Here is a 14,064-nt window from a genome sequence, read left to right as displayed (position 1 = left end):
AGAGAGGTTATTATGATTTATTAATATGTTATAAGAATAGTATATTAAAGGAGAAATCATATTTGTTTAATTAATATTGGTCAATAATTAATTAGGAATTAATTTTGTGATCAAGTGTAATTAATTAAACTAGAGGGGATGATTTGTAATTATGTGATAGTTACAAAATAAGGTAAGGATTATCTTAAATATAGGGTGAACGAATTTAAGGAGATAATGCCTTAGAATTCGACTAGGATAAGGGTTTCTAAGACTTATCTTATGGTTACTTGGTGGGCAAGCAACTAGATAAGGATAAGGACTAAAACCCTAATCTTTACACCTATATAAACCCCCTAAGGCTCATGAATTCGTCTAAGCCTTCCCAAGAAGTCCTAAGGATGAATTCCTACCTCCCTCCTCTCTCTTTATACCTTCTCCATTTGCTCTTGGTGTTTGTAAGCCATTAGAGGAGTGACACTTGTGACTCTAAGCATTCCAAAGTCAATTAAAGGAGGAATTGGGATTGTTATTGCTACATAACAATCAAGGTAATATATTAAACCTAATTATATGTTAATATCGATTTCCATATGCTATAATTAGGGTTTATAGTCTTGGATTCAAAGCATGTACAATAGAGAAACCTAGATCTAAGCATTAGGGTTTGTATGAGCACATAGGATGTCTTATGACCAAAACCCATCAGGGTTTCCATCACTGAACGATTCTATTGTGGTTTTAGACCCATGACTCTCATGGTAGATGTAACCAAATCTCTCGTCAGAGGTTTGGTAAATGGATCTGCCAAGTTCCAACTTGTCTTGACATAGACAACCTTGATGGTACCACTTTCAATTAGTTGTCTCACAAAATTGTGTCTCAGACCTACATGTCTTGACTTCCCATTATATACCGCATTATTTACTTTAGACAGTGTGGCCTCACTGTCGCAGTACATGGGTATTGAAGGCATTGGAATATCCCACAAACGGATATCCATTAGTAGATCTCGAATCCACTCTGCCTCTTTGCCAGCTGCTGTTAAGGCAATTAGCTCCGCTTCTATCGTTGAATGAGCTATGCACGTCTGTTTCTTGCTCTTCCAAGACACAACACCACCAGCCAGAGTATAAATCCAGCCAGTTGTTGATTTTGAATCACTAGTGTGATCAATCCAGCTGGCATCAGAATAACATTCAAGTAGTCCATTAGATGACGAATATGTCAACTCAAAAGTACTTGTCCTTTTCAGGTATCCTAGTACTCTACCCACTGCCTTCCAGTGCTCCGTCCCTGGATTAACCGTGTACTGACTCAATTTTCTTATATCGAATGCGATGTCAGGTCGCGTGCAGTGAGTAACATACATCATACTGCCTACTGCACTAGCAAATTCCAGTTGAGCCACTGCTCGACCAGAATTCACCTTCAGTTTTACACTTGAATCAAAAGGAGTATTGAATTCTTTAATGTTCAAATGTTGAAACTTTGTCAGAATTTTCTCTATGTAATGAGATTGACTCAGAGAAATCTGACCACCTGTCCTCTTCACCTTGATACCAAGAATAGTATCTACTTCTCCAAGATATTTTATCTTAAAGTTCGAGGAAAGATATTTCTTCGTCTCAAGAATACCTTCTAGATGAGTGCCAATGATCAGCATATCATCAACATAAAGACATATAACTACTATATAAGTAGGTGTATATTTAGAATAAATACACCTGTCAGCACTGTTGTGCTGAAAACCAAATGCTGTCACAGTGGTGTCAAATCTCTCATGCCACTGCTTGGGAGCTTGCTTCAATCCATACAAAGACTTAACAAGTCTACACCCTTTGTTTTCTTGTCCAGGTATTACGAAACCTTCAGGTTGCTCCAGGTAAATCTCCTATTTGAGATAAGCATTCAGAAAGGCTGTATTCACATCCATTTGATGAATGTACAATCCTTTCAAAGCTGATATTGCTATGAGAGTTCTAATTGAACTAATTCTAGCAACAAGGGAATAGGTATCAAAATAACCGATCCCTTCTCGCTGCTTATAGCCCTTTGCAACCAACCTTGCTTTATAGGCAGATATGGATCCATCAGGATGATATTTCTTCTTGAATATCCATTTGGATCCTATGGGTCTTCTCCCCTTGGGTAAATCAGCTAACTCCCAAGTTCCATTACCCATAATCCATTTCGTCATTGATTGCTTCCTTCCACAAAGGAGCATCCTGAGACGTCATGGCTTCAGTGAAGGTCTTAGGATCATCATCCAAATTAATAGAAAGGATGACCTCTCTTGTCACTTTCTTTTATGTTCCTTCGACCAAATAAAAATAAAAATCATCTCCAAAGGTTTTCTCAATTCTAGCCCTAGTACTTCTCCTTGGTTCCTCCACAATGGGAGGAGGTGGGAGTATTTCTCGAGAGGTACTTGTAGGTGTTGTATGACTAGAGTTTTCTTCATCCTTAGAAAACTTGTCCTCAAAGAATTCCACATCTCTGGATTCCACAACAACACCTGAATCAGTATCAAGTAACCGGTAAGCCTTGCTATTTTGAGCATATCCAATAAATATACTCTTATTAGCTCGTGCTCCCAATTTGGTTCGCTTAGGATCGGGAGTTCGAGAATAAGCAACACACCCCCACACTTTCAAATAGTCTAGGTTAGGCTTTCTACCTATCCACAACTCATAAGGTCTTGTAGGAATCACACGACTAGTGATCCTATTGTGAACATAACAAGCAGTCAATAGTGCTTCCCCCACAGATTGTTTGGTTGACCCGATTGGTTCAACATACAGTTGACCATCTCACAAAGGGTTCGGTTCTTTCTTTCAGCCAAACCATTCTGTTAGGGAGTGTTTGGTGATGTTCTCTCATGTTTGATTCCATTCTCTTCGCAGAATGTGTCAAACTCTTGGTTGAAATATTCTCCGCCTCTGTCCGAGCGAAGTATTTTGATGTGTCTTTCAAGTTGATTTTCAACCTCAGCCTTATATCGTTTAAATGCATCAAAAGCTTCATCTTTTGATCTCAGCAAATAAACATGTAGATATCTACTGAAGTCATCACAAAATATGATGAAATACCTTTTTCTCCTCGAGTAAGAATTCCATTTAACTCACATATATCAGAATGAATCAACTCAAGTAATGAAGTGTTTCTCTTAACTGATGGAAATGGTTTCTTAGAGAACTTTGATTTTACACATGTTTCACATTTTTCAAAATATTTTGTGTCATATTTTAACATACCTTTAGTTTGCATTTTTTCAATGTTTTTAACATTAGTGTGAGCTAAACGTTTATGCCATAAAGAAATTGAACAAACAATATAACAAGAAAAGTTCACTTCATTCACATTAGCAACCAATCCATCAATTACATCATTACCAACACTCGACACACTAGCAACACTAGAAACACCACTCTTAACACTAGGACCACTCATATTACCCTCATCACTAAGACACAAGCGATACATTCCCGAAGTGTTGTTCGCCCTCCCAACATATCTTCTGCCTTTAGTGATCACAATTTTGCCTCTCTCAAGCACCATCTTGAACCCACCCTTGTCAAACTTGTCCGCAGAAACCAAACCCTTCGAGATAGTAGGAACATGAAGAACATCTCGAAGAGTCACCCATTTACCACGTGTGAACTTCAACCGAACATCACCCCTTCCTAGAACTTCAACTCTATGGCCATCAACACAGATGACAACTGTCCCATGAGGCATGGGTTGGTAGGTGCAAAAGCTATCTCGTTGCCTACAAACATGCACAGTAGCTCCAGTGTCCATGAACCAACCTCAAGCACAAATTGCTCGAGTAAGAGAGGAGATCATGAAAATCTCTCCAAGGTTCACACTAGCCACCATGCCAGTTACCTTCTCGACTGCATGTGCAACCGGTACTGATTTGCGATCTTTGAATTCTCTCGCATAGTGCCCAATCTCTCCGCAGACGTGGGAAGGATCGACCCTTTTTGGCTTTGAGTTAGGATTCTGATTACCTGGTTTCTTGAAGCTTTGTTTCTTGGGTCCAAAGTTCTTCTTGTTCTGTCCCCCAGATTTGCCTTTGTGGCTAGAACTCCCAGTGGACACATGATGTGATGATGCACACTTTGTCCAACTTTACCTCGTTTGTCCCTGATGCGCGTTTCCTCCTTAATGCGGAGGTGTTTCATCTGATCATCCAAGGAGTAGTCCTCAGATTTGTGCATCATTCTCTTAGAAAAATCTTTCCACGAGGGTGGCAGTCTTGCGATGATCGCACCAACCTGAAAGAGTTCTGGAAGAGAGATGGAGAGTGCGTTCAACTTGTTGACCATGACTTGGAGTTCATGCACTTGCTCCATAATTGGTTTGTCATCAACCATTTGAAACTCAAGATACTTGGACACAAGGTACTTGTTAGTACCTTCTTCATGTGCCTTATACTTGAGTTCCAACGCACTCCATAGCTCTTTAGGATCTTTGACCGGCGAGTAAAGATCATAGAGCCGATCAGATAAGGAATTCTTGATGTGACCCACACACAATTCCTCAGATTCTCTACGCAGAATCCTTTGTTTTTCCAATTCTGCAATGACCGTTGGGTCCACAGATTCCCCTTCCTTGGGAATTAGATCATCAGGAATTGGTGCCAGTTTTGGGTCCAACACAATGGAGAGCTTCAAGATATGAAGCATGAACTTGACCTTTTCGGCCCAACGAGTGTAGTTCTGATCATCGAATTGGTCAAGTTTGGCAAACTCTTGGTTCATGAAGTGGAGGCTAGCAGTAGAGTCCATTAGTCTATTGATTGATCACAATAAAATAAAAACCTTTAAGATTGTTGTAAATAACAAACTAATAGACGTGCAAGGAAACCGACAAATAATATTGAGAATTATATGTCGATTAGTTGCGAATAATAGATCCAAGTATTATTGTTATATTTACCGAGTTTCGTCCAGAAACCAGATCTATCCTTCTCGATTAGATCTGATTATAAGAAAGGTAGAAGAAGACTCTCCTGTAATTAGACGAATTAAACACAAGACAGAAAAATAAAACCAACCAAAGTTTTTACTTCACTATGCACGCATGGGCTTGGCCCATTCCTTTGATCCACTAAAGCCTTTGAAAGCTTACTAAGGGAATAAGCTTATAAACCCATAAAAGTTTCTTCCCCCACCAATGTGGGATACAAGGAAATTGCCAACTTGCAATTCCTTTATATATAAAGTTCCAACATTTTTATGCCTAATATCTAGTAAAATATATACGGTAATTTTCATCATTTTAGAAAATATATATTCGTCAATTCAAGTACAAAGATAACATTATTTGGCAGTTTAGAAAAAATAACACTTTTATATTTGCCGGTTGGTAATGATTTCTGTATACCAATTGTTATATTGTATCATAAATTATTATCAAACCAATCATAAACAACTCTTTATTAGCAAAAAAAAAAAAAAAAAAAAAAAGGCTAGATTTTTTGGCCTTGAAATAGATGAAAATTAAAAGTATCTTACTATTATTTTATTGGAAAATACATCATTGCATATATAAATTGATTTGAGCATATTATCACGTTAAAACTAACTGAATTATTGTATCACACTATTACGTACTCCATATAATATAAAATGACATGAAAGAATATTTGGTTATCCAACTCTTTAATAAAGCAAAAGTCACTCCTTTAGGATTCAAAAACCCTTCTACACCCCTCTTCACAAAAACGCACCCTTCACTTTACAACCCAACACATCCACTGTCACTCTTACTTAAACAACCTCTATCTTTGCTCATTCTTTGCATCGATCCTTTCCACAATTTAACCCAAAACAAACCCCTGAAAAATGTCGCAAGACATGCCTACCGTGTATCCAGTTTCTGACACTATTCCAACTTCAAACCACTCCTCAAATGGATCATATGGGGCAGTCTTCATTGTCCTAGCAGTGATCATAATCCTTTCTGCAGTCGCTTGCTTTCTTGGAAGACTTTTCAATAAGCGTCAAGATGTGGAAAAACCAAAACCAAAACCATCAAAGCACAACCTTCCAACAAAAGAGAAACATGCAATGCAAATGCGTAATGCCAAAGATGGTGACATTGAGTTTGGATACGATAAGAGGTTTGCTAGTGCTAAAGTGGCTGCAACCGGTGAACCAACCATGGACCGGAGTGGTCCTTTTGGTGAACCGAAGATGGTGCGACCTAACTCACTTCATGAACCAACCATGGGTCGACCCAACTCATTTCACGAACAAACCATGGGTCGACCTAACTCACTCCATGAACCAACTATGGGTCGACCTAACTCGTTTCAAGAACCATACAATATGGGATCAAGGTCTAACTCGTTTGGTGAACCAGCCATGGGGCGACCTGCAGACTCATTTCAAGAACCATATAAGGTGGGGTCTAACTCGTTTCGTGAACCAACCATAGCCATGGGGCGACCTGACTCATTCCATGAACCAACCATGGGGAGACCAAACTCGTTTGATCATAAGGGTGATCAGTCTCAAGGTGAACATCAAATGAGGTTTGGTGCTAATCGAGATAACAAATTGAACTTCACACCTCGTACTCGACCACATCGTTACTGAATGTGGGGATCGATTTCTTTAAAGTTTGGTTAACTTTTTAATCGACAATAAAGAAATTATTCAAAACTGATATTATGGTCGAAGCATATGCCATTCAGAAATAAGTTGTTTATGTTGATTAAGGGTTTTTGGTTGTTGAGGTATAGGATTGATTGTAATGTGAAATAGTGGATATATAGTGTCTGAATTACAAGTAAAGATTGTCTATATTTATTTCTTAAGTGTGAAAGAAATAGTAAAAGAAGGCCGTTTTGATTGTCAATAAGTATATAACTTCATATATAATTGGATAACTTGTGTTTTGTAAGGTTAATTACTATGTCGCTTTTGAACGGTTTAACTCGTTCCCACTTATTAGAACTTAGAGGTAGGGGTGAGCATTTGGACCGGACTGGACCGGCTCTTGGACCGGACCGGTTAGGGAGAAAATCGTGGATCATGGACCGGACCGGATGCATCGTGTCCGTGTCCATGTCCGTGTCCGTGTCCGGGTTCGGGTTTTCCGGTTTTTGGACATGTTTGGACCGGTACCACTTTAGTTGCATAAAGTATAAGTAATCTACATTGATGTAAAATATTATAACTTGCAAACTTAATTTTCCAAATAAAAACAACTAACATATATTTCAAGTTCACCAACAAAAGTTAACAATTTAAACACAAACATACAAAAATAATACCATAGCAACAAAAAACATAGTTTAAAGTTTAAACTTTAAAAGCAATCAAAACAACAAACTTCATAAACTCATAATCTAATCTTCCATTGGCTTCTTCCCCTTATCATTGTTATCAATATGTAATATATTTAAAGCTTGTGCAATCTCTACATAAACACAAATGAAAATGTTGTTAGTATTTAATAAAAAGTAATATTGTATAAAAAAAGAACAAAGCTTGTAATTTTTTTTTACCCAAAGCTATATCATCATCGTTCAAGATGTCATCAACGTTGTCAATTATCGGATTTGTAGACTTTCTCACCTAATCTTGGGTGCATAACAAAGCTTCAACTATCAACGTCGATAAACTAGTCCGATACTCACTTACAACTCTACCACATGTGCTAAACGCGGACTCGGACGCTACACTTGAGATTTGTATCGCCAATATATCTAACAACAAAGAATTAAATTGTAATAACATTAATTTATAAATAAATTATGAAAGTATAAAAAAAAGGAATCACCATTCGCCATCCGAGCAATTGTTGGGAACCTAATTGCGTTTACTCTCCACCACCCGAGAATTGAGAAATCTTTTTTATAATTAACTATATTCTCTTTCAAATAAGTTCGTAACTCGTTATCTGTTGGATCCGAGTTGCTACCTCCCGTACAAAGAAAATCACCGAAAAAATCATTATCATCATCAACATCAATGGCTATTTGACTCGTTTCTTGTTGAGATGATCCACCGCTGTCAAATCGTTCCAAGTAGGTCATAAATAAATTTTCCATCATATTCTCAACCTCTCGGACCATTTGACGTGCTTTTATGTCTATGCTCGCGGGGGTCAATGATGGTTCCATGTACCCGATCATTTTTTTAAAAGCATGTAACAAAAAAGGTGATTTGGTGGTAGGATCAAGTAAAACCGCAAAGTACATAAAATCATTCATCTTGTTGTATGCACCCCAATACTTTTCGTATTTTGTCCTCATATCTTTTACCATATCGAGAAACATTGGTTTGGTTGACCACTTTCTTAGATGTATGTCCACATCTAAGACTTCCCTGATAAAAAGATTTACCAAAGGTTTTGATGTAGCCGAAACAAGCTTTGTTTTTGTTTTGAAATTTTCAAAGAATTTCACCATTTCGGTTACAACTTCAAAGTCATAATTTTCCGGTACTCTACCGAGATCCCTTTCATATGATTTATCTGTCAAAGATACATAAACAAACAAAATTATAGTCTAAACAAAATCTTAATAATTTTGCTGAAAAGATGATATATAACTTAAAAATAAATATTACCTCTTATGCCAAATTCCGTAAATGCCTCTCGTAACTCATATGCGGACTTCAATAACTCGAAAGTCGAGTTCCATCGGGTAGGAGTGTCACCACATAGAAACTTTTTCGTTTGTAATCCACAATCTTTCATCGCCTTCTTGAACTTGTTTATTCTTTGTGGTGACAATCTAATGTACCGTACCGCCTTTTGGATACACTCAACATGATAGTTTTGGTATTTTAGTCAATCCTTTATAATAAGGTTTAAAATGTGAGCCATACGCCTATCTTGGAAATGCTTTCCACCCTTGTAAAGATTGGGCAACTTTTTGACCAAAAAGTCCATTGCCTTGTCGTTTGTAGCGGCGTTGTCCAAGGTAATGGTCATGACATTTTTCATTCCCCAATACAATCGAGTAATTCTCGGCCCATATCCTCTCCCTTATGGCTCTCTATCTCCCTAAAGTTTATAATTCTCTTGTGCATCATCCAATTCTCATCTATGAAGTGAGCCGTGACCACCATGTAAGTAGTCCTTTGACAAGAAGACGTCCAAGTGTCCGTTGTCAAATGTATAGCGGTCTTTGGGTTACTTAAAAATTGAAGCATTTTGGTTCTTTCTTCTATGTAAAATTTGGAAACATTTTGGGATATTGTATGTCTAGATGGCAACACAACCTTAGCATTAAGTGCATTGGTGTATTCCACAAAAGCCTCGTTTTCAACGAACTTGAAAGGTAATTCGCCTACCACAAAAAGATTAAGTAATGCTTTTTTGATCCTTACATCATCGTGTTTCCATGTTTTAACACTAGTATCTCCATTTGACTCCTTTTTTAGATTCAATTTGGTTTGAGTTGGATCTTGTAGCTTATTCGGGTTTTTTTGACACCGATCTACGTGTTTGAGTAAACTAGAAGTCCCATTCCTTTCCACATCCGCCTTTAGTAGCCTTTCACACCATTGATATTTTCCATATCTTCTTTCCATACCATCATCCTCTTTTATCATAACTTTATCAAATGAGTCCCAACAAGAGGATGTTTCTTTGCCACTTGTTTTTTTTTTTTGTGACTTGTTTTCGTTTTGCTATTTGTTCTTTTTCGTTTGTTAACATTTGATTGATCATCTTTTGCCGAATCATCAACTAAATTGATTTGTGGTGTATCCTCAATAAATTCCTCTTCATCAACATTCGTATCCTACATTACATATAGTCGCAACAAAAATGTTTTCACAATTAATCAACAAAATATAACGACATACTTTATGACTTTCAACAAAAATTAACAAAAGTCAACAACAAAAACATAATCTTAGTTTACATACAATCACAATAATTTTTTTTTACCAACAAATAACCTAAATATAACAACATACTATATGACATTCAATAAAATTTAACAAAAATCAACAAAAAATCATAACCCTAGTTTACATGCAATCAAAACAAAAATGTTTTCACAATTAATCAACAAAATATAACGACATACTTTATAACTTTCAACAAATATTAACAAAATTCAACCAAAAAACATACCCTTACTTTACATACAATCACAATAAGTTTTTTTTACCAACAAATAACCTAAATATAACAACATACTTTATGACATTCAATAAAAATTAACAAAAATCAACAAAAAAATCATAAACCTAGTTTACATGCAATCAAAACACAAACTTTTTCACAATTAATCAACAAAATATAGCAAGATACTTTATAACTTTCAACAAATATTAACAAAATTCAACCAAAAAACATACCCTTACTTTACATACAATCACAATAAGTTTTTTTTACCAACAAATAACCTAAATATAACAACATATTTTATGACATTCAATAAAATTTAACAAAAATCAACTAAAAAATCATAACCCTAGTTTACATGCAATCAAAACACAAACTTTTTCAGAATTAATCAACAAAATATAGCAAGATACTTTATAACTTTCAACAAATATTAACAAAATTCAACCAAAAAACATACCCTTACTTTACATACAATCACAATAAGTTTTTTTTACCAACAAATAACCTAAATATAACAACATACTTTATGACATTCAATAAAAATTAACAAAAATCAACAAAAATTCATAACCCTAGTTTACATGCAATCAAAACACAAACTTTTTCACAATTAATCAACAAAATATAGCAACATACTTTATAACTTTCAACAAATATTAACAAACTTCAACCAAAAAACATAACCTTAGTTTACATATAATAACAATAATTTTGTTTTGACAAGTATTCAACTAAATATAACAATATTGTTTGTTATTTCAACAAAATTTAACAAAAAAAGAACCAAAAATCGTAACCCTTACTTGAATTTCATCATCATCAAGTGCAATCCAATTAGCGATCCCGGTTTTTGATTCCATTAATTGTGAATCGAGACTTGAGTGAATCGAGACTTGAGAGAAACGACACTTGAGAGTTGAGACTTGAGAGAAACGACGAATTGCTACTTGGCTACTTGCGAATTGAGGATACAGAAATCACAATCGACACTTGAGTTTCACAATTGGGCATCGACTACTGCTTGGCATCGACTAGACGACTACTGCTTGCTGCTTGCGATGCGATTCAGAAATCAAAAAAGACAAGGGCCGATTTGGGATTTGAGATGATCGACATCGAAGGAGGTTTTTTTTGGTTTGGAAATTATCGTCTATTACCGTATTACGTGTTATGGGAAAGGGAACGTCGCTTTTGCTATGGTATAATAAGGCCGATAATTTTTTTTTTTTTTTACCATGTCCAACCGGTCCCGGACCCGGTAAAAACCGGACCGAACCGGGAAAAAAACCGGACCGGACCGGATACAAAACTTAGAACCGAGAACCAGCCCAGAGGTCCAAAAAAACGGTCCGGTCCGGTTCACCAGTCCGGTCCGGATCACCGGTCCAAATGCTCACCCCTACTTAGAGGTGTTTTATTTTCTAGGAAGCTTTTAATATATATATATATATATATATATTAGGGGGTTGCACGATAGTAGAAAAAATAAAAAATTTTAAAAATTTCGAAAAATTTTCCACTGTGGCCGGAAAATTTAGGGGTTGCCGGTGCCACCCCGAATCCCCCCTAAATCCGCCCCTATATATATATATATATATATATATATATATATATATATATATATATATATATATATATATATATATATATATATATATATATACTACTTATAAAAGAAATCTAACTATTTTTATAAATAGATTGAATATAATAATATTATTTTTTTTAAGACGTCCAAACTATTAAGCTTGAAGTACAATCCATTTATAATATAATAATATTAAAACTTTAACCCTATCCTTTATCCCCTAAAAATCTCGTATCAAATTAATAGAAAAATTCATTTGCAAATTGAACCCGTCAATTTCAACACTTCAGCCATTTGAAGCGGTCAATGTCAACAATTTATGGAGGAGCTCTTCTCTCACATTGGTAACAAGCCATCTCATAATATCTATTTTCGTAATCCCTTCAAAGTAAGAAATATACGCACACTCTCTCGAAGAACCCTAACCAGTAACCAAGACAGTATAACCACCACCACCACAGCCGCTCTGCTTCCTTCCGCCTTCAACCAACCACTATCACGACTACCGTTCTTCCTCTCACCCACGACATGAACTTTCTTTTGGAACATAACATTTTTCTTTAAAAAAATATCGTTGAAAGAAGCTATTTGTCCCCACCGTTATGCGCGGGTAATAGCTAGTGTGTGTGTGTGTATATATATATATATATATATATATATATATATATATATATATATATATATATATATATATATTAAATAAAGAAAAAATTATATTAAAAACGGACTTAACAAGTAATTAGTAATAATAAAGAAAACAAATACAACAAATAATGGTGCAAATGCTTATTTATTTTAAATTTGATCGAAATTAGGTAAAGCTCGATATTGAGACAATAATAATTTATTTGGTTATCATAAATCTATATAAGCTTTTGTGAAAGGTTACATATTTTTCATATAAATTTAACTAATCGCATTTTTTCTTTGTTTTTTAAACCTTTTTAAGTTCATCCAACTGATACAAGTTAACTCTAGGACTGTAACAATCGATGTCTAAACTAGTTAAAATTAATTTTAACAGTTTTATTAATGGTTTAATTATTTGTGATAGTAATAATTATTTTTCGTATACACACTTGTCATTCTTTTGTATTTTGTATAAGTAAAATCAGCGATGAAGCTACATGTGGCCTTAGAAGTACTACAACATCCTCACGAAAAAATATAATATATATAATTATTTTTAAACATGCTTAATGTTATTGTACCTCCAACTAAAGGAATTTTACAATGTTTTTAATGTGTGAGGTAGGATAACTATGTAAAATATATATTTTCCGGTTGCTACAACAAGTATATATAGAATAAGTTGCGGAATAACATATATGATCAAGTTTTAAACGATTGCTTAGTCATTTTTGTTGAAAATGATCTTTTTACGAGTTCTTGATGACCATATTGTTGATCAATTTCAAGACATGATTATTATGCGGATTCAATTGTAAATTTTGCTTAAATTACATGTTTATTGATTTACGACTTTAAATATTAAGAAACTTTTTGCATTTACTATTTTGGCTCCGCCACTACGGTAAAGCAACAAGATTTGCTTAATAAACACCCGTATTATCTATTGAGATGACCCGTTTCATGGGTTACATCTCCTATTTAGAAATTGAGACTCATATGCGGCTATTAGGTGGAAATTACATGTGAAAGCATACAAATTGGAGCTTGTTACCATCCAAATTTCCGGTTGCAATATATTAAGTCGATAAAGAAATACAACAATTACCCAACTGAAGGTAATATTGAGCTGGTATTCGTGAAATCTTGAATGTAATGTCATTAACTGTTGACGTTAACCACAAATGTGTTTACATACCTAGACCTTTCGTATACTACAATGGTTTGATTACTTTGCTTCAGTATGAGATGTCAATTTCAGTTGTATAGGAATTCCCGAGTTCATCTCCTTTCTTGAGAAATTAAAAAAGGGTAAATGCAACAATGTCTATTGCTATGTGAGTTAAAAGTCTTTTCATATGGTAAACATATGAAAAGTGATGTCGATTATAAACAACTTTTGGAAATTGTATACTAACAGCAGTAGAATAAACGTATATGTGGACCAATTGATGAACCCTTGATAGATTGGATTGAGGAGAAAAGGTTCGAAGGCGAAACTAAAGATGATATTCTTTAAAGAAAACTCATATCAAGAATATAATAAATGATGTAAAACACACAAAAAATAAGAGTTGCACCAGTTCTCGATTTCTACACAAGTGATTTGCATATCAATTGATTAATTGTGCTTTAGCCCCCGTTAATGTATTTGAGGAACCTAATTAACGAATTAAATGGAAAATTTAAGGTCTTGCAGAATTGTTTATTTTATTATTATTATTATTATTATTATTATTATTATTATTGGGTGGGGTTTT

General features: G+C 35.0%; 3 protein-coding genes across 3 annotated transcripts; 1 reads left to right on the top strand and 2 right to left on the bottom strand.

Moving 5' to 3' along the window:
- Positions 1–2,288: 2,288 nt before the first annotated feature.
- Positions 2,289–4,775, bottom strand: LOC145039241 (uncharacterized). The gene is made up of 4 exons (XM_078987323.1): positions 3,871–4,775; positions 3,313–3,751; positions 2,789–3,006; positions 2,289–2,706 (listed from the first exon to the last, which is right to left on the bottom strand). The coding sequence occupies exons 1-4, from the start codon at positions 4,773–4,775 to the stop codon at positions 2,289–2,291; spliced, it is 1,980 nt and encodes a 659-aa protein (XP_078843449.1).
- A 974-nt stretch (positions 4,776–5,749) lies between these two features.
- Positions 5,750–6,855, top strand: LOC145041126 (uncharacterized). The gene has a single exon (XM_078989064.1). The coding sequence runs from the start codon at positions 5,835–5,837 to the stop codon at positions 6,588–6,590; it is 756 nt and encodes a 251-aa protein (XP_078845190.1). The 5' UTR covers positions 5,750–5,834; the 3' UTR covers positions 6,591–6,855.
- Positions 6,856–7,345: 490 nt separating this feature from the next.
- Positions 7,346–8,700, bottom strand: LOC145039240 (zinc finger BED domain-containing protein RICESLEEPER 2-like). Its single transcript, XM_078987322.1, has 5 exons — positions 8,571–8,700; positions 7,780–8,475; positions 7,641–7,705; positions 7,505–7,574; positions 7,346–7,416 (listed from the first exon to the last, which is right to left on the bottom strand). Exons 1-5 carry the CDS (start codon positions 8,698–8,700, stop codon positions 7,346–7,348), a joined length of 1,032 nt encoding a protein of 343 aa, XP_078843448.1.
- Positions 8,701–14,064: the final 5,364 nt, after the last annotated feature.

This window comes from Lactuca saligna, chromosome 4 (assembly GCF_052625555.1).
Source record: "Lactuca saligna cultivar CGN05327 chromosome 4, ASM5262555v1, whole genome shotgun sequence".
NCBI classification, from domain to species: Eukaryota; Viridiplantae; Streptophyta; class Magnoliopsida; order Asterales; family Asteraceae; genus Lactuca; species Lactuca saligna.
Note: the sequence above shows the minus strand (reverse complement) of the source record. Positions and strands in the feature narration are given on the sequence as shown.